We start from the raw sequence: 26,108 nt of genomic DNA, 5'->3' as shown, positions 1-26,108 counted from the left end.
GAAAGTCAATATAGGTTCCCACATTATCTTGTCCAAAACTAATTTGATCACGTGTGAGGGATCGTTGTTCGTCTATTCCGCGAAGTCCGAACAACTTGTAGTTATAATAGAAAACTGTATTTAACAATGAATTTAAAGTTGCACCCCCTAACATATCTTTTTCCCACAATAACGTTTTGTCACCAGCCGAAATATGATCTGCTTGTTTTCTCTCGAGTCCGATTTTTTTCGACGATATTTCTTTCATTCTCGCATCGAGTGTTTGTAAAAAAAATTATCATTTTTATCCAAAAAGTTCATGTTGGTAACCCCGTTGTTCCGCATTTATCTCAAAATGCCTGCACAAATTTGGTACAAAGTAGCAGCTAGATTTTCAGACCCGACCTTCCGTCTACATTGTAACACAGAACACGAAGGAAAATATTTGATTTTAACAATGAATTACAAACAATAAATCATATCAAAGATTCAACCACAGTCCATCCAGTTACACTATCACAACCAGACTTTTACTCGAACGAAGCAGCAGAAATAGATCAATAAATGTTCAAGTACGATTTCCTGAGCCATATAACGGTATAACTGCTACTTCTGTAATTCTCCGCTGTGTCATGTGGCTGCTTCTCGCACCCTAGATCGGATGCAACAATCCTTGATTTTCATGATAGCAGCCGCTCGCAGAGAAAGAGGATTAGCTGGTAGAAGGAAAAGAAAGAAAAAAAACTCTTGTCTTTGAGTTATTCTGTGGTACCTGTAAAACCTGTAAAAGATAACATTTATTATAAGAAATTAAGATTCAACTCGTGCTTAATATATGTTCATTACATACATCTATCTAATAAACACGAATTTCTCTTCATTTTATGTAGTTCTACATCGTTGTATGTTTTAATGGCGAACAAACAGGTAAACACTAGAGGACTCGGGACTGGTATGTATGACAACTGGTCTATATCGCTGCTAGATGACTGGCCAAGTACGTAGAGGAAGGGCTTCTCAACCATAGCTTGAACATTTGCTGGTGGGCGTCCTGGGTACTTGGTTCTGTATTCCTTATCTGTGACGAAGGAGGCAGTATCATACAGCGTGCTGACCATGATGGAGATGTTCATGTGGTTCAGTATGTCCGAATGGTTATGCGAATTCTTGAGATATCTTGTATGGATTTCATTGGTCTCTGTTTCCCGTTGATGGTCTTTGTGCATTTCTCTCATCAGTTAAATGATTTTTGTCAGTGGGGTCTTTCTCCTATACACTGTGTTGTCTAATTCGGTTAGTGTTCCTGATTTGTCATTTCTGTTGGTTTTGAACATTTTGGATGCTATTTTTTCTCTTATATAGAGTTCTCCGTTTTCAAGTTTATTATGCACCTCCTCCCTTAACGGGACTTTGCCACGATTTTAGATCAAAAATTCTGTTTTATATTTTATGTATAAAATGGTTTATATGTGCATTTCAAATTATTGACCAAAAAATTGAATGTTAAAGACAAGTTTCAAGCGAGATACAGAGGTAAGAATTGATTGTTATGTAAACAAAGCTCGAGTCTTTTTTTTACCATCGAAACAAGCCATATACGTTTCACAGCTACCTGATGACAAAAAACTTCTAAAACTCATGAGTTAAGTTAATGAAAAATGTTAATGATTTAACATGATTTATTTCATAAACAGCTAAATATGTACAGTATTCGAACTCTTTCGTCACCACCATTTTTTCCTCTTTGAAATGAGCAAATGTTAAACGTTAAAAATATCTGATGACAATGAAAATATGCAACGCAGTTGCCGTTAAAATGTATTAAACATTCATTATTGCCTTTCAGTTAACGCATTCATTTGCTACCGTGAAACATTCCTGTATTGATTGCCAAATTTATTCCTATAGGAGTATAAAACTTTCCAAAATAATAAAGTATAACTTACTGTAAAACACTGAACAACATTTAATTTATCAAGCTCATTTATTTCTTGCATACAAAATTAAATTTTGCTGTACAGTGGACATCGACCCAGCCAACGTATTGGACATGTATAGCAGCACAGTGCTCAATGCCACCAGCATTGTTGGGTTCCGTTTTATGCCAGTTGTTGTAGCCAAGTTCCTCTGCATTGGACATAGAAACATAACGACCTTCCTTCTGAATGTCACTGTATCCCAACCAGACACCTTTAGTATAACCTGGAATCAAACAGAGAACGGTTATTGTATTTTCCTTAAGTTTTCCATTCATGTAATGCATTCCATAATGTAGCCCTCTCCCGTTGAGGGGGTAAATTATCGAATATTCAGCATTGAAGTTTTCTATGTCATATTTAATGTAATGAAATGTAATGTTTTAAACGCCCTTCATTAGCGAAAACCATGAGGTATATAAATCTCTAAAATACGATTTGATACATATTATTCATTTCACTTGCCTTTTGATTTTTTTTTATAGATCCTGTATATAATATACAAATAAATATTAAAAACATTTTCAGCATGTCAGATGATTGTCAACAATAAATATGATCCTTAAATTTTATATTGCCTCTATGTTTGATTTGTAAATCCACCCATGTCTCTTCTATTTTGTTTTGGAATTCCAGCAGACCAGCACCAATGGAGATACAGGATATCTGTTTAAAAAAAAATAAACTACCACTTTACTTTGATTTCAGTTGAAAAATTTAGAAACATTAGGTCGCGCAGGTACACATTCTACTTAATGAACGAACGATATAGAATGCATAATAAAATACTCATTCTCACCGTAGCGTCTTTAAATGTTGCGTCCCCGGATGAAAAATAATAGCAGTTTTTCTTAAATTGTGCCCATCCTTTTTGACAAACTTTACCTTTAAATACAAATTATATTTATTTTTTTCAATATCGGCAATGAAAAACAACATTCAAATAAGGCAAATGAAACTGAAGTATTAAGTATATGAACGCATTATGGTACGTGTTTTAAAATTCCGTAAAGAAATTTTCGTTACATTTCATTGATGCATTACATGTGCTTCCTTAAAGACCTTGCTAATAGTAGAAGTGTCTAGTCAGCCAAAAAAAAGGTTTACGATAAACAAATTCAATGACCATTTAAAACTATTATACAATTTAAACACTTCATTAGATTCATTTTTTTTGCATACGTGTTGAATACAACGTGTCAGTAAATAAATACCTGCTGTTGTTTTCGCTAGAACAATGGTTAACACAAATAATAAATGTCGTGAATTATCCATTCTGTAGATCTGTCACACTTTGTGAATTTCAGTCATTGATCGCGCTAATAAAGTCCTGTAGGTTATACATATATATAGGTCGCGTGTCTGGATGTTTTATATTACCAATAAATTGAGTACCATAGTAACACATGTTTGGGTTATATTACTATACTTCTGCAGACCCGCGGTTAATACAGGGATATCGTTTTGCAAATATCAAAGTAGAATTATTATTAAACCAACCGCAAACGAAGTTTCGGGGGGTATATAGGAATCACTTTGTCCGTCTGTCCGTCTGTCCGTGCTAGTGTTTAGACTTTACGAGTTAAAAAATTTGCCCTGTCCAAACTAAGGTGTTAATGTGGAATTACGAGCTTAACTCCTAATTCTGACTCCAAAATTTGCCTAGTTACACTTTGTGAGGTAATATTCATAATGGGAAAAAAAACTCGTAAATCTTGGACACAGCACTTGTCCATTATATGGACAAGAGTGAAAGAGTTATCTCTCTTTACCCAATCCTAAGTTTTCCCGCTCTTTTTTGAATGTCTATTATAAACATTACCGAGGGGTTCCGAAAGTTGATGACAAAGCAGAGAAGGGAAGCCATCTTGCCAGCTGCTGAATATAGGACAGTGAGTAGGGGGTTCAGTTTACCTGGCGTGACGTCGTAATTTTCGGTTCAGTCGGAGTAAAATTGACGATTTTGAACTCGCTTTAACTTTTTCTTTCACTTTTATAAAGTCTGAATTTTTTCATAAATGCAACGTAAATAAGTTGCTCTTTTAAATGGTACTAATTTTTAAACGTCATCTTTTATATCTAGTTATATTTCCCCGTAGTCAAAAATGCTCGGTTTTTCGTCTTTAGCATTTGTAATACAACTTGGATGCTAGTTTTGCTCGATTTTTGCACAAGTCGCGCAGTTTGATTGGATTTCCGCAAGCTATACGTAATGACAGCTAATATATCAGCCAATCAGGGAAGAGGTTACAAACTACAGATTGAATATAGACTGGAATTCCCCCTCTCCGATGTAAACACGAAGGCCCAAAGACACTGCGTTGTATGTTTCGTGAATTCCATATGGTAAGCGACGTTTCAATGAAAAGAATTCACACAGAATCTTAAATCTTATGATTTCCCCCGTAAGAATGTCTATTTAGTTTCCTGCTATTATTATCAGGCCGCCGCGGAATCCCCAGTGAAACATGACCTTGATAACCTTACCGACGTCAACATCGGCGACATGGCAGAAGCGAACGTTATAACAGACATCAGAATAGGCAAGTCTTCACGTGCATTTTTAAACGCTGTATTGATATAAATGTTTCAAATTTATTAAGTAAAATTGTTATTAGTATATTGCTAATCTAAGATAACTTAAAAGTTTTACTGTGCAATTCGAATTTTCTCATCGTCATGCCTATATTTATACATCATACTCATAGTATAGAGTTTCTTCCGAATTCCGTGGTATAAAAACAAAGGGTTTTTTTTAAACTAATATTTTATTATGAAACATTTTTGAATTGCAAGACTACTTGGAATTCCAAATTTAAACTTTCAAAATTAAAAAGCTAAAAGTTTTTACTCACCTATAGAAATTAATAGTAAAATCACATTATTTACAATTATCATATACCAAAAGAATTTTTGATTTTGTCACTCTTATAAAACTGTAAATGAATATTTGCAATTAAGCTCCAAAATTATATAGAGTACAATAATTCTTATTTTATTTACATAATGTAACTTTGATATATTATAGTTTGATTTCATTAGCACAGATATGTACATGTACCTATATGTATACACATGTATGTATATTTATTATATATGTACATGTATCTTATTGTGTAGTGTGGTTGTATACCAACATGTTTGGTGAACCAATAATTTATAGTAAAGATACTTTGCTGCACCATATTTATTATATTTTCAGAAGTGTGTGCTGGTCATCCATCCTCATGAATGTCACTGCTGGTCGGTGTGAAAACTAAAAGATATTCCTTAAAATCTGTTTTTGATATTTGCTGGCAAATATCAAGCAATCAAACTGTGTTAACTGCTGGACAGTGAACTGGTCAATTAAAAAAATATATGATGTCAAAAAATAATTTGGCAATGGTTTATTAAAAAATAAAAATTTCTATTTTATTTTTATTTTTGGTATCAAATTTTAGATTTGGAAAAAAAATGCCCAACAAATGGAGATATCATCAAATGTCTTGATGGAGAGAGAAGCTTTCCTGAAAACCTTGAATTTCTTAAAACCAAATACCCAACCTCAAAGTGGGAAAATTGCTCTGTGCGTGTTTTTCGCACAAAGATATTTAGATTAAAGAAAAAAATCAAGGATCTAAAGAAAAACAAAATTGCAGAAGGCTTATCAGAACTGCTCAGCCAAGAATTTGAATTTCCTGTTCCAAACATTGAGCTTCCAGTATTTGATGACAACATCAAAACTCAGAAGCTGAATTATCTTGTCAACAAAACAAAAGATGTGTTTGAAAACCGCCAGCTAAAGAGAGAGCTTGTTGATGAACAAGAACAACTGTGCAATTTGAATTTACAAATATTTCATTATGAAAAAAAAATTGATTTGTTATTGAGAGTGTTAGATTCTTGTACATTGAAACATCAAGAAACATTGTCAAAAACTAAAGATTTGAAAGTGTTAGAGAGAGAGTGTAAGCACTGGGAAAAAAAGTATGATGACTTGTCAAAAACGCTAGATAAATCTTTAGAACATTTTGAACTTTTAAAAGAAAAAGTTAGAAAACTTGATGCCAGAAATTCAAACAAGAAGTTGAAACGTAGAGATCAGAGAATAGAAAATCAGAGAATTGAACTGGATAATAAGAATGAAGTGTTAAGAGAGAAAGAGAAAGAAATGCAAGAATTGAGAGAAGAGAGTGAAAGAAAGAATGCACAAGTAGAGAACCTCAAAAAAGAAAAGAGAAATCTGCTGGTTAAGATTTGTAGATTAAACAAAAAAAGGGAAAATGAATTTGACAATTTTATTTCTGAAAATGTTGAACAAATTATGAAACTGAGACAGGAAATCAAAATTAAAGAGGAAAAGATAATAGAGCTTGAAGAAATCAACAATGTTCTATTAAATGAGTCTAATATAACTTCTTTCTGTGATGGGAAGTACACAAATGAAATTCGTGAAACAATAATGACACTAACAACTGAGTGCGGTGTTAGTTGCAAAAAAGTAAATCAAGTAATTCAAACCGTCTTAAAAAATATTACAGGCAAAACATTGTCGAGACTTCCAAGTGCTGGTGTTAGGTCTAGGTTGCTTATTGAAGCAAAACGTATTGCCCAGTGTCAGGTTGTAGATGCCATGGTTAATTCATGTGACATAGGTGATATGAAAGGTAACTGTCTGCATCAGGATGGAACTTCAAAGTTCCATAAACAATTTCAGTCATTTCAATTGACCACACCTGAACATAGGTCTTACTCAATTGGAATGACTGAAATTGGCAGTGCAGATGCTGATAGTCTGATGAAAGCTTTTCAAGCAAATATTTCTGAATTGTCAAACTGCTTACATAATGAAGACAAATCTTTCTCTAAACTTGTAGCAACTATTATTTCAACAATGTCAGACCAGGGTGCAACAAACCCAGTTTTTAACAGACAGTTAGAGGAATTGCGGCAAAGTCTTCTTCCTGATGTTCTAAAGAATTGGGATGAAATGCCAGAAATTAACAGAAAAGAAATGGGGAGGGTGGCATCATTTTTTTGCAAAATGCATGTATTTGTAAACATGGCAAGTGAAGTTGACAAGTGTTTAAGTGTTTTTGAAAACAATGTTTGTTCAGGAAAGAATCCTTACAGTTTTGATTGGAAGGAAAGTGGTGCCTCAAGACTGACTAGAACAGTTAGCAAGGCATTAACAATGCATGGCTGTGAAAAGTCAGGAGTGGGGTCCCACTTCTCCACCCACTTGAAAGAAAAAGGTGTAAAAAATAAACTTATAACCTTTAGAGGACATAGGTTTAACCATCTTTTTTATGCAGCTGGGGCTACATATCACCATTTAGCAGATATCAAAACATTTCTTGACAGTTGGTCAGATCCTAATGAATTGTTGAAAAGCATTTCTTTTGATGTGAATGAAAAAGTTTACACTAGCAGTCTTAGAGCTTTAGGTATCATAGACAAAATAATTACAGGTCCCTTCTGGAGGGTTATTGAGAAAACAGAAAATATTTTGGATTTGAACCCTGTGCTTCTCAACATGAAGTTGAACTTACAAGACTTGTCACAAGATGCATCACCTCTTCTTGAAGGCCATTTAATTTTTCCAGAGGAGAGTGTGCATAAAGATGAGGTGTATGATTCTCTCTTTGAGAACACAGATGATGCAGTATTTGAAACATATACTCAAATGGCTTTAGAATTGGCTTTAGGTGGCATGTTGTTGATACTTGAGAGGCAAGCAAAAGATCAACTTCCTGGTGGAATATATTATGAACCATCTGAAACTGATCAATTGAGAGCCGCTGCAGTACCAACAACAAACACATGTTCTGAAAGAGATTTTGCCCAACTAGATGTTTTAATGAGACTTAAACCATCAGCTTCTACAACTGCATATGAGTCTGTAATCATGTGGACTAATAATAAAACATCTACTTGGTTAAATTCTCTTTCAAATAGTGAAAAAAACTCCATTATTAATGATGCAAGAAAATCTGCACCTGAAATAATGGAGTTAATAAAAAAAAGACAAAGGTCTTTGTATGAAACAAAACTTGAAATTTTAAGAGCTAAACAAGAAAAAAGAGTCATGCAAGAAAATAAAATGTACAACCAAAAGGTAAAGCTAACAAATAAATTGACAGATGTTGGTGGTTTATGGCAGAAAAGAGATGACATCCAGTCTTACAAATTAAAGGTGTCTCAAGAATCTAACAAAGACCAGCTGTTAAGAGATGCATTAGTTGCACAATTGCAGTTTAGAAAAAATATTCTTTCAAGCAAAGGCCCTAAAAATATTTTTCAACAAAGCAGTAAAGGCGTTGTGTATTCTATTGAAGATCTAGAACATAATCTGGTAAAAGTTATGCAAATTAATGAACATTTGGAAGAGGTGTCTGAAAATTCTAAACTCTCTTACCATCCTTTAAGTCAGGTTGAACAAAAATTTAATGAATCAAAAACAAATTTAGCTGAGAGACTAAAAGAAAATAGGAGAAAAATAACAATCAAACAACAATCACTTCTTCTTCCAAGTTTTATTGAGTCTCCTTCCAAATTAGTTGGAAAGAAAATTCTTCATAAATTAAAAGATCAAACTTCAAATGAAGTTTGTTGGTACAAGGGGGAAGTTTTGTGTGTAAAAAGATTGAATGGAAGGATGACAAAGTATGAATGCTTGTATGAAGGTGATATGGAAGCATGTGAATTCCCATTGTTAATTGATTTCCAAAAAGGTGAAATAATAATTCAAGATTAGACACACTGTATAACATAATACATGTACATGTACTTTGCTTGCATGTAATATATCTATAAGGCCCTAATATGTAATGTATCTAAATTATTAAATATATATACAAGACTAAGATACTTGTTGGATTTTTTGTTTTGGTCATTATATTAGTTTCTAATAATATGTCACTTAAAATTTACACATATATAGTTATAATTGATATATACATGTATTATTAGCAATTGATGGTAATTACTTTTATTAATTAAAGTTAATTAATAACAAAAATTTATCTTAAGCATCAATATTTAAAACTAATAAATTACTTAACATATTTTATAGGAAATTTTAACTACTTGCGGGAATTATATTTAGATAAATCTTCATATTTTGTGTATAACTTACCTGATGACCATATTTGGAAATATGCAAATTTCCGCCATTTTGGCGGCCATTTTGAAATTATGCAAATTATGATGCAATTAAAATACAGCTTGAAACATGACAATTTTAAAAATATACAGTTTGCTAAGACTTTAAACAAGATTTATATTTAATTTGGAAATTTAAATAGCAAAAATGCAAAAAAAATTACAATTTTGGTGCCATTTTTTCCTACACATTGCATAATATAAATCATTACAAAAAGCCGTACAATACTCAACTTTAAAATCTTATATCTTTGCTTCTAGATGGAATATTTCAATGAAATAAAGTTTTTTGGTTTTGTAAAAGATTCCTCTTTCAATATAATTAAACATGAATCGAAAGTAAATAGCTGGAGATTTCACTTGAACCCCCTACAGTGAGTGAGGTAGGTTATTGACTATGTTTCTTATCATATAGGAATTTATTTGTCCCAAATCAGCATTGAGTTATTTCATTCATCCTTCATCAATAATATGATGTGAAATTTTGTATTGAATATTTTGTCACGTTAACACGGTAGTTTACCCGGATAGCTGTTTACCCTAGCTTCATGTACAATTTGTAGTACAAAATAATGTTTTCTGTATTTACATGTACATTTGACATATTTAGAGGCAGATAATGCAGTGTTTGAATTTTTCTCATGGTTAAATTTTTATGTTTTCATTTATTTTTGTGATTATGATGACGTCACTTTAGCTCAAAATTCTCCAAATTATAAATTTCAACTTGTGGGTATGTGTATATAATTTATATGAAAATGGCATTTCATGGTTTGAATGATAGAATAACAAAGCAAAATATTATCATGTCAGAAGCAGATTTTACTTCACTTCATGAAGAGTACAAAAAAGGATAAATATTAAGTATTTAAAGGTCCATGAACTGAGGGTTGAAATCAGAATATTTGCATGACATCACAGGAAGTAATAATGCTGGACAAAATAAAGAGCTACAGAAACTTCAACTCAAGATGGAGGATATTCCAATTGGATTTATATTATTTCATTCTCCTTATGACTACTCGGAAACATGCTCTTTTTGATCAGATTTTGACATGGATGTTTTGGAAATATATATACATGGATTTTGTTGTTTAACTTTTTTTTCGTTCCCTGCATTCTATGCTTGTCCTGCATTTTGTATCCTCTCTGATTTCCATGTTGAAAAGTTTATTCTTATCTTAAGGTGAGTGTACAGTTGTAAAGAGCAATATTTTTGTTAAATGTCCCTGTACTAATTGTTTCTACAGAGAAAAGTACCAGGGAAAGAGCCAACGCATTTAAAACAATGAGATTTTAAGTTTTGAAGTTTTTTATCCAAGAATTGAGTGATAGACATGTGACAGGTTTGAGGAAATGTATAAAGGATTCTAGAAACAACTATTAATGGACTGAAGCTTTTGAGGTGAAGAAAAAGGAAATGTTTGTTTTAGGTTTTTATGAATCTGTTGCTGAGAGCTCTGTCTTATTTTTTCACTACCTTTTCATTATGGTATTTGATTAAAATGCTGTAATTAGTGTATTTTTACTGTAAGTTGTGTATTTTTACTGATAGCCATGATATATTTAGGTAAATGAATAGATAAAGTCAATACATTATCTGCCAATTAGGCAATAGTACTTGGTTAGCTAAGATTGTCCATAAATTATGAGGCTAATTGTCCATACTTTGTGAGCTAAAATTGTTTCCAAGTTTAAAGAAATAGTACATTGCTAGCTAGAATTGTCCGTACATTATGAGGCTAATAGTCCATACTTTGTGAGCTAAAATTGTCTCCAACTTTAAAGAAATAGTACATTGCTAGCTAGGATTGTCCGTAAATTATGAGGCTAATAGTCTATACTTTGGGAGCTAAGATTGTCCCCAAGTTTAAAGTAATAGTCATTTGCTAGCCAAGATTGTCCTTATATTATGAGGCTAATAGTCCATACTTTGGGAGCTAAGATTGTCCCCCAGATAAAAGAAATACAAAAGTCGTGTAGTACTTTCAGAGCTAGAATTGTCCGTAAATTATGAGGCTAATTGTCCATACTTTCTGAGCTAAGATTGTCTCCCAGTTTAAAGAAATAGTACTTTGCTAGCTAATATTGTCCATAAATTATGAGGCTAACTGTCCATAATTTGGGAGCCAAGATTGTCCCCCAGTTTAAATAGATAGTATTTTGCTAGCTAGGAATGTCCGTAAATTATGAGGCTAAAAGTCTATACTTTGTGAGCTAAGATTGTCCCCCAGTTTAAAGTAATAGTACTTTGCTAGCTAGGATTGTCCCTCAATTATGAGGCTAATTGTCCATACTTAAGATTGTCTCCCAGTTTAAAGTAATAGTTCTTGGTTAGGTACGATTGGGCCAAAAATAAAATTCACTTTGTTTGGCATTGCTGTCCGATTTTTTGCTCAATACACAGCCCTATTTTAAATATACCCAATCACCATGATCACAGTTCTGGTTAAGAAACTGTACCAATTTTTTTTTAATTTGTCATTTTAATTTCTTCCACCTATGAGTTTGGGGAAAACGGGGGTGAGAATTTCACTGTATACAGTATACTCCTTTTATTAAATCATGACAACCTCCCTTATGGGTTTGGATGTGACCTTAATCATGTTAATGAGGGCTTAGAGTTTTATATAGAAGTAAAGCTGGTGAGCATTTAGCTATTTATGCAAAATAGCCTCTTTTGGGGTACATATTTTATTGACATTTTCAAAATTATTTTTGAGGTGTGCATCTTCTAAATGAAGTTACAGTTACAAACCCATAAAACTCCATAATATTGCCAAATGATGTAGGTAAAACATGCAAGAGCAGGTGTGACTGACTGAATCTATACATATACTGCATGAAGGTTGCCCTTTCGGCCAGTAAAAATTAAAATTCCCTATGTAATATATTGTATATATACACTACTAAGTCATAAAAGTACTGACATTCCCATGTTTTACTGATAAACTTAGACATTACTGACAATGTACTGACATTACTGATAAACTTAGAAAAGTACTGACGTTTTTACTGACGGTACTGATAAACTTCGAAAGTACTGAAAAACTTAGACAGTACTGATAAACTTAGAGAAGTACTGACCCTTTTTACTGACGGTACTGAAAAACTTAGAGAAGTACTGACAAGTACTGAAAAGTACTGACCCCATTGTTCTTGCTCCCGTTAGAGCTTAAAAGGTGTGAAATTGTTTTAAATAATGTATTTTAATGATAAAGAATTAAACTATTATTAAACTTATAAATAACATTTTTCTTGCATGAAAATGTCAATTTTATATGTTATTTTCATAAGTGAAAGCTAGCTGCTTGGTCCGATTTTTTGGTCAGTTTTTACGTATACAGTCTCAAATAATTTTCCATACAAACCAATTATCTTAGAAAGTTATAGACTTTCTCCTATTTACATTAGAAGAATCGGTCTCCTTTCAAAGGTAGAAATATTTAAAATAAATAAAATAATTTATTTTTGGGCAAACGAAAAAACAAACCAAAATGCATCACGGGAATGTTTAGAAAAGTTTGGTTTCGTCCCCCGGATGATTGGGTTTATTAAACCCGCATGCTATGCATTGATTGTAAACAAGGCAAATTTTAGTAATATTAGTGAACAAAATGTACACATGTTTTTATTTAATTTACCTGAACAATATGACCGTTATTTATAGCGATGTCGAAGTCGTGAAACAACCATACCGGTTTCTACATCAGGGGCGAATTTTAACATGAGGCTAAATAACGCGATTTCCTTTTCGGTCGCTTGTTTTGTTAACAAATTTTTTCATTGAAATATGGCTTAATTGACCGGGAAAATAACTGCAATGTCTATTATTATACACTAACTTAGCATAACCATCGTTGAAAACTATACCTATGGATTTTAAATCGGACCATGCAGCTTGAAGGAGAAATCGAGCCTAGCTTTAAAAAAAAAAAAAAAAAGAAATTGATGGATTTTTTAATATTTATGTTGTTAGCAAAAAGTCAGTAAAAAATTGACACCCATGAGCAAAACATCCATAAATTCGATCACCCATAACAGCTCTCTCAATCTACCGTATTATCTAATGCGCGGATTTAGAGGGGTTCGGGAAGTCTGGCATCCTGGAGAAATCTTATTTCTTAAATGTGCATAATTACCAAAAATATGGCTCAGACCCCCCCCCCCCCCCCCCCCCCCCCCCCGCAGAAAACACAAACGTTCCTGATTTTGGAGTCCATGTATTTTACATATATAGTATATTAATGCTCTGTGTTTCCGTATACATAAGATGGAGCGCTTGGGACAGAGGTCGAATGTGTTTATCAGTATATCTCAGTTTTTTAGTCTTTATGATATAATATAGATCTCAAAATGAACCCTATCCATCTACATTAAAGCTTGAGTAGACTAGATTTTTTCGTAAACATACACATGTACATGTGAAACAACGAGACGAAGAAATGCGATAAATTACTTTCTACTGAAAATTAAAGTCTATCTTAGCACACGTTTTTTGTTACTCTAAAAAACTATTACATATTAAAACCGGGAAAGCTACAATATCAATTTAATATTGATTATATTATAATTACCTGCGATTTATTTGGATTGACAGTAATTATACACGTAACACATATAATCTCAGTGTTTGTTGTTGTTGGGTTTTTTAATTATTGTCTTCATAACAGGAAAATTATGTTAGCAGGAGTGTCACCAACAAATAAGCATGAATTTTTTCACGCTAAACCAGTTTATCTCAAATACAAATTCATTTTTTCTACCTCTTCTTAATTGATATTCTTTTACTGTTTTATTATTTTTACTGAAGCTATGCCAGGCATTTTGACCATACCAGCAGATAGTTGTCATGTTGGTGGCAGTAATAGAAAATTTACAGCATGACAACATATCAATTTCTCCCTCACTAACTTGCATGTTCTCTCTCTCTCTCTCTCTCTCTGTAGAAATAACAACAAACAATCAAACAGTATTACATGAAAGCCATTCTATTTGTCCATCAATATCGATGCACATCGCATATGGTTTGCAAAAGCAAAATGTTCATGTCAAATTATACAAAGTTCATACTTGATATATAACAACTGTTTTAGCAATTAAAAGATCAATAATGAATGTTACTGTTTAACTAAACTCAATGAGATATACTGATCTTATTATGTAATGAAAAACAAGTTGCATTCAATCCATGGTCCATCTATGCATGTAAGCATTCCTATACAGTTAGTGACTGTGTTCATTACATATATTTCCTGCACAAGAAATCTTTAACAAGAATTAAGAACATGAATTGTCTCATTTTTTTTTAACATACACAGCAGGATCACAAATTAAATCCACATGAATAAGTCTTTGACCGATGACGGTGTCTGGTACATCAATACTTCCATCTCTCTTCTCAGCTCGGGGGTAAACATCCACCACTGCCCAGGTTTTGAGGGTCAGGTTCACATTGTGTTCAAATAGACTGCGAATGTTTCCAAACAAGTTGCTGTCGGATGGACAAAACAACTTCACCAAACTTCCATTCTTTGATGTGGCCGCACTTTGTGAAAACAGTTTTTTTTCATCAGAGTGGAATCGTACCTTCTCCTTTACCTTTTCTTCAAAATGAAAGATGTTGAATTTTAAGACAAATTCGTAAAATGTCTTCATATGTGTTTTCATCTCACTAGTCAAAGTCACTTTTGTCCCTGATTCAGCATTAAATTTGTACAATGGTCCAAAGTCGTCACAGATGGATGCAAGGCGATTCTTAACTGTAGATGTTGATGGAACATATTTCTTGCTCAGTACCATGTACATGCACCAGTCATAAACCTGGAAAGAATTAAATACGAACACATAAAGGATGTATAGAACTCATTACACTGTAATCATAATACATACATGTACATAGTATACATAATTTATGGTAACAAATTTTTCTACTTTCATGGTACGAACTTTCACCTGCTTAGTTGTTAAGTAGGTTAATCTCTTAATCTGACAGATAAATTATCAGAACCATTTTATACCTTCAGTTGAACTGCTACAGTGCTACTATGACTATGTGACTATGACCTGGCAGCTACATATATTATTGATAAGACACTGAGAGCTAAGCATAGAATGATCTCAATTTAAAGATATTGACATGCAGCACAAAATGTGTTCATAAGAGTTAAGATTAATATTAATGAAATTACACTAGAAATCTTCCAAATACTCACTGCATAGGTCTCCATGACAGTGGATTCTTCGGATCCTTTCTTCAGGCATTGTCGTGAGATCCATCCATTCGCTCTCTCATACGCAAACAGCCATCTCCCATACAGGGGTCCATTGGTGGAAAAGCCATCAACAAGATGATGCAACAGATGAGTGACGAGGTTCTAAAAAAAATTATATTAATGTAATTCACTAATTAAACTGTGAAAAATCATGTACAAAAATGATTGATTTTGAGCGATCTTTTGCTAATTTGCTTGTTCCTTTGGTAAAGAAGTATTATTTACCGTTTATTTTAAAAGCATAAAACAAATTGATAAAATTGCAAATTAAATCTGATCTCTAAAACCTTAAATACCTGCATAGACAAAGGAAAATCTCTCTCAAATAAAACTAATGCTGTATGAGCATCTTTCTGCAGAAAGGGCAAGTCCTGTTGGCTCAGAGTGGGTGTTACCAGTCTTGTGATTACATCCAAAACTTAAAATAAATCTGGTTATAAGGAAAAACAAATTGTCTTGAAGTAAAAGTATGTATAACTATATTTAAGAATTTGTATGAATCAATATACCAGTATATTTTATTTAAAAAAATAAAAAAAACATGCCACATATAAGTATATAAATATTTGACTACTTATTTTCATGTAAATCTTAGGCTTATGAAAATATAAACGTACCTGTAATTTTGAACACATAGTACGTAGAGTCCAAGGTTTAAAAAAGTGTGGTCCCGGTGTCACTTCATGCATTGTGCTGTATCTGATAGTGGACGCTCTTACATCTGCAGTCTTTATTTCTTCCTTTGAGAGTGACCAAGGGGTGCGTGGCAAAGCAAAGTGTCCTATGTCCAGTGGATCCACATTTTCACCAATCCTCTTTCTTTTCTTTGGTACTCTGCGATGCTGCCATGGTGGATGCTGAATAATCCTCAGGAATCCATATCTCTGGAAACCGGTTGATTTTTTTTTTCACAGTTTCTGACACTGGAACTGTCATGTTTGCCAGTTAGCATGTCCATCAGATGATTTATAAAGTCTGCAATGGTATGCATCCCATCTGGCTGCATTTGACTGGCTCTGTCATGATATGGCAGTTTCATGAAGTTATATGATCCTCTAGCCCGGTCTGTTTTTGGTGTTTCAGTTTTTGGGTTTTGTTCGGTAAGGTGTCATATTCCTTCTTTTTTTGTATCTCTTCATCTCTAGAATAAGCCACAGGAATATTAGTGTCTCTTTCTTTCAGTCCAAAGCCTTCTGAGTTTCGTAAACTGTCGTCCAGTGGTAAGAAACTTCTGTTTGACAAATGGATGGTTTTCTTTAAATGGTGACAGTAATATCCATTCTCTTGACAGTAGGGGCATGATCTAAGGGCTGCTTGTCCACTTAAATGTAAAACTTTGGAGAATGCTGGAATGTCACACAAGAACTGTAACAAGGCAACTTTCACTTTCACTGGTGCTCCAATGTATGACATCCAAACAGGGAATCCAGTCAGCTCTAGGAGTTCCTCTGTTAAAAGTTCAAAGTCTGGCTCCAATGTTTTAGGTTCACAGCCCTTTAATCCACTAGGAATTATTCCCACTAACAGCATTGGACCAAGAACCTGTCGAATATTTCTTGGCAAGTTTATCCAAGTCAACATAACAGGCCACATAGACTTCTGATCAGACTGGTGTTTATTTGGATTCACTCCATCCGCAAATAGAGAGAGGGGAACACAATGTTCTTCTTTAATATTTTCAAACACACCTCCTTCTCGAAACCAAGATTCGTAACTAAAGATCACCATCGGTAAAGTCTGTCAATGTCCCATTGATAGAAATCTTATCCGCGTAAAGAAGTTGGCACAAGTTTGATGTCCCGAACCATCTCGCAAGTCTTGGTCCAATTGGCATGTACGTAAACGACTTTCGGACACAACCATTCAGCCTCCTTGGTTCACCACACGATGGGCACTGGCCCAAATCCAAGTGTTTGTCTCGAAATATGACACAGTCATTGATGCACACTTCATATTTCGAGAGGGGTATCAGCAAACGTTTTATCATCCGTTTAGCTTCCTGAAACGATCCTGGCAATTGATTTGGTTTTGGAAGCGTCGCTTTATGACTTTGTAAAACATCAGAAACAGCTCCTTTGGACATTCCATGATTTACAGCGAAAACATACAGATGTTCAGTCACTGACTCCAAAATGGTGGTTTCGGATCCTTCAAACAGAGGTGATTGAAGCTTAGGATCTCTATAGGCATCTTCATCGAAACTGAACTTGGGGCAAAGGGCTCTCTGTTTCCTTGCTATATCATCTTCAGCATGGCGGTAGAAAGAGCTTGTTGGGATCCATTTTCCACAGCAGGATTTGCATTTGCAAAGTCTAAGCCCTATATTGTAAAAAAAAAAAATAATTGTTATATATTCATTTCAAATTCATAGGATTGTCTAATGATAACTATATGTTATTGACATAATACATTGAGTAACCCTGATTCAGTAAAATGAATCAAATTAATCCAAATATAAACTTCACGGTAAATTCAATAAAACATACCATTATTCCTTTCTTGGACAAACATAATGTACAGGACAGATACAACAAACACGTATACAGAAAACCCATGACCTCTCATTACACATGAAAATACTATGAGATACATTATGCTCAGATGATGGTCAGCTAATTCACAGAGTGCAGCTATCGCTTCATTGGCTGATTTTCTCCACCAATAGAATGAATTGACCCTCACCCCTTTTCAGTCGTGTTAATTACACTGTAAGTTCATGAACTAATTTTCAATTTAATTGATATCATATTTAAACAATTACTTAAAATTTCGTTTACCATTAAGAAAAAAATTACTACAAAGGAGGAGAACAAAAACATATAATAAAGATAGAATTAAAAAAAAATATTTCATTAAAATCATGATATGCACAGAGCATTAAAGGTTGATATTGATTCTTATGAATAATTACTTATCACTTACATAGATTAATATTATTGCAATATGGTACATATAAATACTATTTTCCAGGAATTGAAAAACATTTTAAAATAAAAATGCAATGTTTTATAGGCATATTTTGGTCCATCAACTTCATATTAAATATATAAATTTGTAACGTTTGTTTTATTCTTTAAACTTATTATCTCAACACATGCTCAAGTTAGTTGCAGTGTAATTACATTGAAATTGGTCAGATCTTTCATTTTGAGCAGTTTAATTGCCTTAATTAGTACCAAATTAAGCTGTTTCTTAAACCATCATTAATCTTTCGACCAATAGAATACTGTGTGCCACTTTAAGTAAAACATTGTAAAAGCTAAGGTTTATACCCAACAGAAGTGTATTTTGGAATTAGGTGAAAGTGCATGTACAGTGTTCATCATGAATCCTTACCAAAATTTATCGTTTAGTCAATCGGACTTTTCCTACAATGCTAACGGATCAGGCTGTGTGCAGAATATGTCCAATGTTGTGTATCATGTGCCCCCCAGTGTGGCTAAAACTTGTGACTTTAACTGTGTATGTTGTTTGCGACTAAAAGTTGGCCAGGATCCTCCATGCAGTATTTCCAAAGTATCAGTTGGAACCCAGACAATGCTAGAAACACCTCAAGGTCTTGATCCCAGTGGATTTTGGACAAGGGGAACCTATGAACACACAGTTCTACAGGTAATGTTGATCCATTTGATGCACACAAATACAAACTGTGTGTGTGTGGGGAGGGGGGGGGGGTGATAATTTTTGAAAGGCTTAATTAAGAATGGGTTAAATATTCAGAAACAAAGAATGAAGTATTTTTAATTAAGGAGCAAGTTTCATACCAACATGCAATGACAATCCCTTGATATTTAATCACTTGTTAATAAAATCTAATTAATAACTTGATGCAGTTTTCTAGCACAAATTAAGTTGTACTGTACTTATTATATAACATAAGTAAAATTAAGTATTTTATGAATATGTATATTATGACAGTTTTAAAAAGGGAATTCAAAATAATGTAAAAAATAAAAGTAAAACCTTCGTATTTGCAAATGGGATGATGGTAGAAGTACAGACTCATTGAAGGCTTTGATTACCTGCTTGTGAACATCACACAACTAATTTCTACTGAATATTTCTTGCTTAAAAATGTTTTCACTAAATTCACTTCATAAAATAGTTAGTTTAGTTTAAGAAGTTACTGTATTTTATTCACAAATATACAGTTATACACAGAAGTATATAAATGAATATGAACAGCATCTCTCAATTAAAGATCAAGGTACATATATACAATCATGTTTATTGTACTTATGATAGTAGTAGTGTATGCATTGTTAAGTTTTACATATGCATTATACTTACTTATACAGAATGAAGAAAATAAAGCAACTAGTTAACGACAGATGAGAGAGAGCGAGAGAGAGAGAGAGAGAGAGAGAGAGAGAAATTATATATATTTGTAATATATAGCAGCTATGATGGGCTCATGAATTGTTCTACATTTACATTTAGAATTGAGCACTTTGTTTATTGTTGGTGTTAAGTTACATTCTAAACCCTTTTACAGCTTTTAATAAAATTATGAACTTGGTAAAAAAATGACATATTTTCTGAGAGAGATAGACAATCATAATCATGTGGTAAATTATTAATAACTTTTGGTAGCTAGGCCTGCCATGATCATTTAATCAATAAAATAGTCAATATAGCCTTGTCCTAATCTTTTATGGATAAATGATATCATAATTGATTGATCAGAAGTTAAGAACCCATGAATATGATAAATTGTGTTAATTTATATATATATATATATCAAAGAAAAATGTGTATGAATGGTTCTATGAATGCAATATTTCAAAAAAAAAAAAATACACTGATTATGATAACAGCTGTGCAAACTAATTAATTCTTCTTATTTCTTGCAGAAGTCGGTCAACAGTGTTGTGACCAAGTATAGTCTGACTGGAAAGAAGGACTCTAACTGGGAAGCAGCAACAACTGAAGTGATGACTTCCTTTTCTTGTGACATGCCTCAAACTCCAACAATAAGACAGAAAATCCAAGCCAGAATGAAGAAATCCATATACTGGATGCGGTTCTACACCAAAAAGGAGTAAGTTGAAAATGTGCTCCTGCTATTAATTATTGTAATTATTATACACCCAATAGACAGTAACTTTCAAGTTAATGAGCATAACGCTTGAGATAAAACTGAGCAACCCAGACAAAATTCAGTTATAATTTTTAATCCCTCACAAACTGTATACTGTTTAGACTTTAGAAAAGAAGCAATTATGGTACATTTTTAATATTTTAAAGTCTTTTTGTCTTCATGATTTAATGTGATCAAATTTGCAGTAATTTACATCTTACATCAATACTAAGGAATTTCTAGCTATCAACTACTACTTGTTTATTTGCAGTCAAGTCAGCGTGTATACTTCTGTAAGGGTAGCTGTTCTCAATGTTAGTTGGTCTCACTAGCCTAATTAGGTCCTATTGTTCTTTTTTACGGTCCAATTTACACAGAATCAACAACTAAATAACAATGAAATCAACAAACTTCCCTCTGGGCTATATACGCTTACAGGAAATGTAAATAGGCTTTTTATTTTAATATTCATCAGAAAAATTGTTTATTGTTATCAATTAGAATTAGCAATTTAAAATTAGAAGAAATTATTTTAAAAAAAACTAATTATTGACATTTTTATTAAAGATCAATACATCTAAATTGTTTTAAACAAACTTTAATGCAAAAATACAAAAAGTAGAGGTGAACAAAATATAAGTTCTTACATCTTTTAAGGTTCATTGCTTAAAAAATATAATTAAAAGATGTTGATGGAATTTTGATTATGATAATTTTCTGCAAGCTTAAGGCACAATTCAAATTTACATTAATTCAATACAATGTCAAGCATTTTTCAATCGAATTTTCTTTGTGAATTAAAAGTGATTCCATGAATGATTAAAAGACTTGTTACAGTAATAACAGAATAAAATGATAATAATAAAAGTTAGATGCTTAACACTTTATTCCATTAATAAAGTTCTTAGAATGTTTATAAATATGCATGATTTAACATTTATGCAGTTTAAAATTATATCTGATTAACTAATTGCTAAAAACAATGTGATACATGTGTTGTACATGTATTATTATTGATATATTTATGTATAACATAAATTGTTTTATTTAATTTCAGGAAGGAAGCTCAAAAGAGTGGCATTTCAGTGAGGAGTTTTTTGAGCAGGAAAAGGAAGATCAACAAAAGTAAAGATGGAGAACCAGCAGGGCTGTTGGAGGAGGAACATGAGACGTATGTTATAATAACTTTCAATATTTTATATACCCATTCTTTACATGTAGTATGCTTTAATTCCAAATAATAAAAAAATTAAAAAACTCATCTGCAAACATCTCCATGAACCAGAATGCTGTAATTTATATATTTTTTTTTTGTTCTCAGTGGCGCAGACAACCGTGATGATGCGGAAGCCGTACCCCCGCACCATGAGGACACCGACAGTGACAGCTCGGACAGTGACTAGCACTCTATGCCCAGAAGATGAAGAAGATCTAGCATCCTACCTAACGAAGACTGAACTCTTTAATTAATATTATCAAATTACGTATTGACAGTGGTGTGTTCTATATAGTACAGCTAATGTAGTTCTACATTCTGCTTTTAAGTTTAATAAAATGAAATTAGATTATCATACTTGTTATACATTTTTCTTTAGTTTTACACTTTATATCAGTGTGTGTTCAATGCATACATTTGTGTTCAGTGTATATTTTGTGTAAACATGTATTTAAAAATACTTACACAAGCTTCTAAGAGTTGATAGTAACAGCCGGGTACACCATAGGCAAGGGACATGCTCCGTTGTAACTTCGATTTGTAGAACACAATCGTGTGTCGATTACAATCAGTTATATCTTCTCTATAATAGATCTTTTTGGAGGCGATAATGCACTGAAATAATATCCAAGGTGTCCATAGTATAGATCTACAGTTTCCACTACTGTACACAAAACGCACCCCATCTGCATGTGCACGAGTGAATCATCTAGTTCGAATTTCCTCAAATCCGAATACCGTGTTTAGCACATCCATTAAACAGTTATATTTTTGTGATGTTAAGATTTTGCGCAATATTATTTCTTTCAGAATAATTCCTGTCCAACAAACTGTACCAATGTTGGTATAAAGTTAACACAAAGTCGTCTTTACCATGTCACCATGCACCTTCACTTGATTTTTTTATTAGCGCGGTAGGTCTAAATACCGGTTAGCCTTACGTTGTATCCCGCATCAAATTATGTAATATACATTTTTTTTAATTTTACATGTGATTCGCTGCATATGGCAAAACATATTGAATTAAAAACATTAAGATGTTTTACGTCAAAATATTGAAAAAAAAAAGTGACATCCCGAGTCATTCGCAAACCTCCATATCCAACACCCCCCCCCCCTTTCTATTTGTACAACACAATTCTATGTGTAACAAATAAGGCCCCATATTACACATTTTTTCTTAATTTAGACAATTTTTCTAATCATAATTTGTTTAACAATAAACAAATTAAATATAACAGACCCACTTAAAACTTCAAAATTAATATCATCATGCAGTCTATATAAAATTTACACTGCATGTTTATACTACATATGTAGCTTAATTATAAATTATTAATGATGAAAAATTACATAAAAGATAAAAGATCAGGTAAAATTTCACTCAGTAGGAGTAAAAACAATGGGGTCAGTACTTTTCAGTACTTGTCAGTACTTCTAGTTTTTCAGTACTGTCTAAGTTTGTCAGTACTTTTCTAAGTTTATCAGTACCGTCAGTAAAAACGTCAGCACTTTTCTAAGTTTATCAGTAATGTCAGTACATTGTCAGTAAATGTCTAAGTTTATCAGTAAAAAATGGGAATGTCAGTACTTTTATGACTTAGTAGTGCAATAAAGCTTTCATTCTGTTATCTTCTTTGACTTTTTTGTCAGCAATGATCCTCAAATCATCACGATGTTTTTCGATAAAACGTTGAGTGTGCTTGTCAACCGGAATACTTCCTTTCAGTTAATTCATAACTCCAATGAAAAATCATTTCATTAAAGTCTACGGCTTAACTTGGTGAGTTCTTTTTCTGGGTTTTTTCCTCCATGTAAAAGCTTCGAAAGTGATTAAATGTTCTTTTCTCTCGTCATGATGTCCTTAGTGAAATGAAGGTAGCGCCCTTATAAAGCGTTAATTGATATTCTTGGTGCATAAACAATGTTAATGTATCAAACATTTGATATCTTCATCAATATCATCTGGAGTTTGTGGACTTAAATCCACAACTAAATATCCATGGGGAATACTAGTAGCATCTTGTTAGGCGCCTGTTATATAGTACATACTAGGATTTGGAAGGATTCTGTATTTCATTCAAATTATTCCTTTTTTAATTGGCAAAAATTTACGCAGTGCTTGGATAATTTCAACTCCTACATTCAGTCTCTCATCGTCAACTTCTAATGGAGTTGTTGTGTCAATACGTCTTACATATCTCTCTAGATACTACATATGAGTTGTCATCAAAAGAAAAGAAAACAAATTACTATTATAAAGGAAGGATAAAGTGGATATAGAAACATACCAAAATTTGAAACTGAACTTTATTTATTTTACAATGATTGATAAACAAGTTCTACAACTTATATTAACTTCTCTCGTTGGCACGGATGTTAGCGCGAATGGGTCATTGGTGTGGGAAGAAGCCGGAGTACCCTAAGAAAACCCACGTGTCCAAGCGGGCGACCGCTATATCCTATCACGTACAACCGCTGTCGATCACGGGGATCAAACTCGGGTCGCAGCGGTGAGAAGAGAGTGCATTGTCCACTAAGCTACTTGGACACCAACATACCAAAATCACTGTGCATATAACTAAACTTCAGTAAATTTAAGTTTAAAGTTCACTCAACTGGTTTTACTGGGCGGGTTCTAATCCCGTGCATTTAGGAATTCAGTCTGGGCGTAGCAATTGGAGAGAACGGACGTTTTCAACCAGCTCCCTCATTTCATCCTTCATGTAACATATAAGTATTACTGACCAGAGTCCAACTATTAGTGGTAAGTTTGTTTTTATTTTTATAATACGGATTATTTTAATAAGACGGATTTAATGCCGTTCTTTTTTCCTAAAATGACCAGATTACCTTGTTTTATATTTTCCGTGAGTAATTTAGAAGTATTTTGTAGTAAAGTATGATAATGAGTATTTGCTCATATGAAAACTATCAAGTATAAAGTAAAAGTATGCGTTTTGTTGTAATGTAAACATATGTTGTATGTATTTCAGAGTAAGGTGCGTAGTAGTTGCCGTAAAATAAATGTATTTATGTAGTATACATGTATATGAAAGTGGAGTACGTGTACGACTCTAGAGATTGTGTAAAGTAAAGTATATGTAGTAAAGTTATTTCCAGCAATATGTGCAAATATAAGTGTAAATACAGGAAAATGTATTGAGTAAAGTAATGCGCAGTAAAATGCAAGTATGAGTAAAATAATGTTATCATTGTATCTTTCATTTCATTTATATTGCAGATCCCTTTTTGTACCTTTATTTCAGGATTGTGGAACAGTTGAAAATGTATTTGTACATTTATTTGTACATAGCTCGGTACAAACAAATTTAACAAAGAACTGAAATCCTCATCTTGTAAAGAAGTATCTTAAAAAGTATAAGTTAAGGTGTAGTGAGGTACCTTAAATGATTTTTCTAAATATATACCTAGATTCTTCGTTTTGTTTTAAATCGTCTTCTGTTTGTTCCATCAATTCTCCTGTCTGTTCCATCAATTCTCCTATCTGTAACTGGGCTTTATTTCCCCTTAATCATAGAAGAAAAATGCTACAATTTATACTCGTAACATAAGGAAATCAAAGAAAACTTTACATTATCTTTTTATAATAAGGGGAAAATTATCTCATGTACCAGAATTTTAAAAAATCAAAATGTGACAATTTATTCGTATTTATAGGTCACCTGAGTTTATTGCTATCCGTTTTCGGCCGGCGTCGTGTGTTTACAATTTACAAACTTCTTCTTAAAAACTACAAAGCCGATTGTTACCATTTTTTGTGTTTGGCATCTCTATGGTAAGAGAAATCTAAATTGTGAAATTCATGGCTCTATCACCCCGGGGCGCCACATGTAGGGCCAAATATGCGAAAATAGCCAAATTTTCAAAAATCTTCTCTACTCCCACTCATGTGAGAGAAAAAAATGGTTGCATAGTTATAATGTCCACGAAGCCCTCTTCCAAAATTGTGATATTCATGGTCCCTGGGCCAAGGGCTCTGGCTCTAGGGTGGGGTAAATATGGCCATATAGTTAAAATGTATTAAAACTTTTTAAATTAATATTTACCTCATTGTTGATAGAAAAAAGAACACAACATCATTCATTGTTTTTGCAATGGATACGTCATTTTCACGTTATCCAAACATGTCACTACCGGCGCGGATACACGACAGTGTTGATGCTAGACTATAGGTAATTATTTGACGTATAGAATAGGACACCATGCATTTTTGTGTAATTCGAAAACTTAAAAAAACAAAGGTTTAAGAAAATCTTCTTCTCTACTCCTATATATATTTTATAAAAACTAAATGCATGATTATGATCCATGAGGCCCTCTACCAAAAATGTGAAATTCATGACCCCTGGGTTAGGGGCTCAGGCTTTTGGATGGGGCCAATATGGCCATATAGTAAAAATGTATTAAATCTT

General features: G+C 32.9%; 2 protein-coding genes and 1 pseudogene across 2 annotated transcripts; 1 reads left to right on the top strand and 2 right to left on the bottom strand.

Moving 5' to 3' along the window:
* Positions 1-1,874: 1,874 nt before the first annotated feature.
* Positions 1,875-3,233, bottom strand: LOC128173716 (perlucin-like protein). The gene is made up of 4 exons (XM_052839382.1): positions 3,170-3,233; positions 2,755-2,840; positions 2,534-2,621; positions 1,875-2,181 (listed from the first exon to the last, which is right to left on the bottom strand). Exons 1-4 carry the CDS (start codon positions 3,228-3,230, stop codon positions 1,964-1,966), a joined length of 453 nt encoding a protein of 150 aa, XP_052695342.1. The 5' UTR covers positions 3,231-3,233; the 3' UTR covers positions 1,875-1,963.
* Positions 3,234-14,187: 10,954 nt separating this feature from the next.
* Positions 14,188-17,887, bottom strand: LOC128174561 (uncharacterized; annotated as a pseudogene).
* Positions 17,888-18,700: 813 nt separating this feature from the next.
* LOC128173700 (uncharacterized) lies at positions 18,701-21,859 on the top strand. Its single transcript, XM_052839370.1, has 4 exons — positions 18,701-18,988; positions 20,230-20,417; positions 21,514-21,627; positions 21,778-21,859. The coding sequence occupies exons 1-4, from the start codon at positions 18,701-18,703 to the stop codon at positions 21,857-21,859; spliced, it is 672 nt and encodes a 223-aa protein (XP_052695330.1).
* Positions 21,860-26,108: the final 4,249 nt, after the last annotated feature.

This window comes from Crassostrea angulata, chromosome 2 (assembly GCF_025612915.1).
Source record: "Crassostrea angulata isolate pt1a10 chromosome 2, ASM2561291v2, whole genome shotgun sequence".
Classification (NCBI taxonomy): domain Eukaryota; kingdom Metazoa; phylum Mollusca; class Bivalvia; order Ostreida; family Ostreidae; genus Magallana; species Magallana angulata.
The sequence above is the reverse complement of the archived record's forward strand: the minus strand, read 5'-3'. Positions and strand labels throughout refer to the sequence as shown.

What these genes read in the sequence shown, in the direction of transcription:
- LOC128173716 (XM_052839382.1), bottom strand. Translation starts at nt 3,230, where the DNA reads ATGGATAATTCACGACATTTATTATTTGTGTTAACCATTGTTCTAGCG. An exon ending in CAACATTTAAAGACGCTACG is followed by an intron (nt 2,622 to 2,754) that starts GTGAGAATGAGT and finishes TTTTTTAAACAG; the next exon opens with ATATCCTGTATCTCCATTGG. An exon ending in TTTACAAATCAAACATAGAG is followed by an intron (nt 2,182 to 2,533) that starts GCAATATAAAAT and finishes GTTTGATTCCAG; the next exon opens with GTTATACTAAAGGTGTCTGG.
- LOC128173700 (XM_052839370.1), top strand. Translation starts at nt 18,701, where the DNA reads ATGAATCCTTACCAAAATTTATCGTTTAGTCAATCGGACTTTTCCTAC. An exon ending in ATGAACACACAGTTCTACAG is followed by an intron (nt 18,989 to 20,229) that starts GTAATGTTGATC and finishes TATTTCTTGCAG; the next exon opens with AAGTCGGTCAACAGTGTTGT. An exon ending in TTGGAGGAGGAACATGAGAC is followed by an intron (nt 21,628 to 21,777) that starts GTATGTTATAAT and finishes TTTTGTTCTCAG; the next exon opens with TGGCGCAGACAACCGTGATG.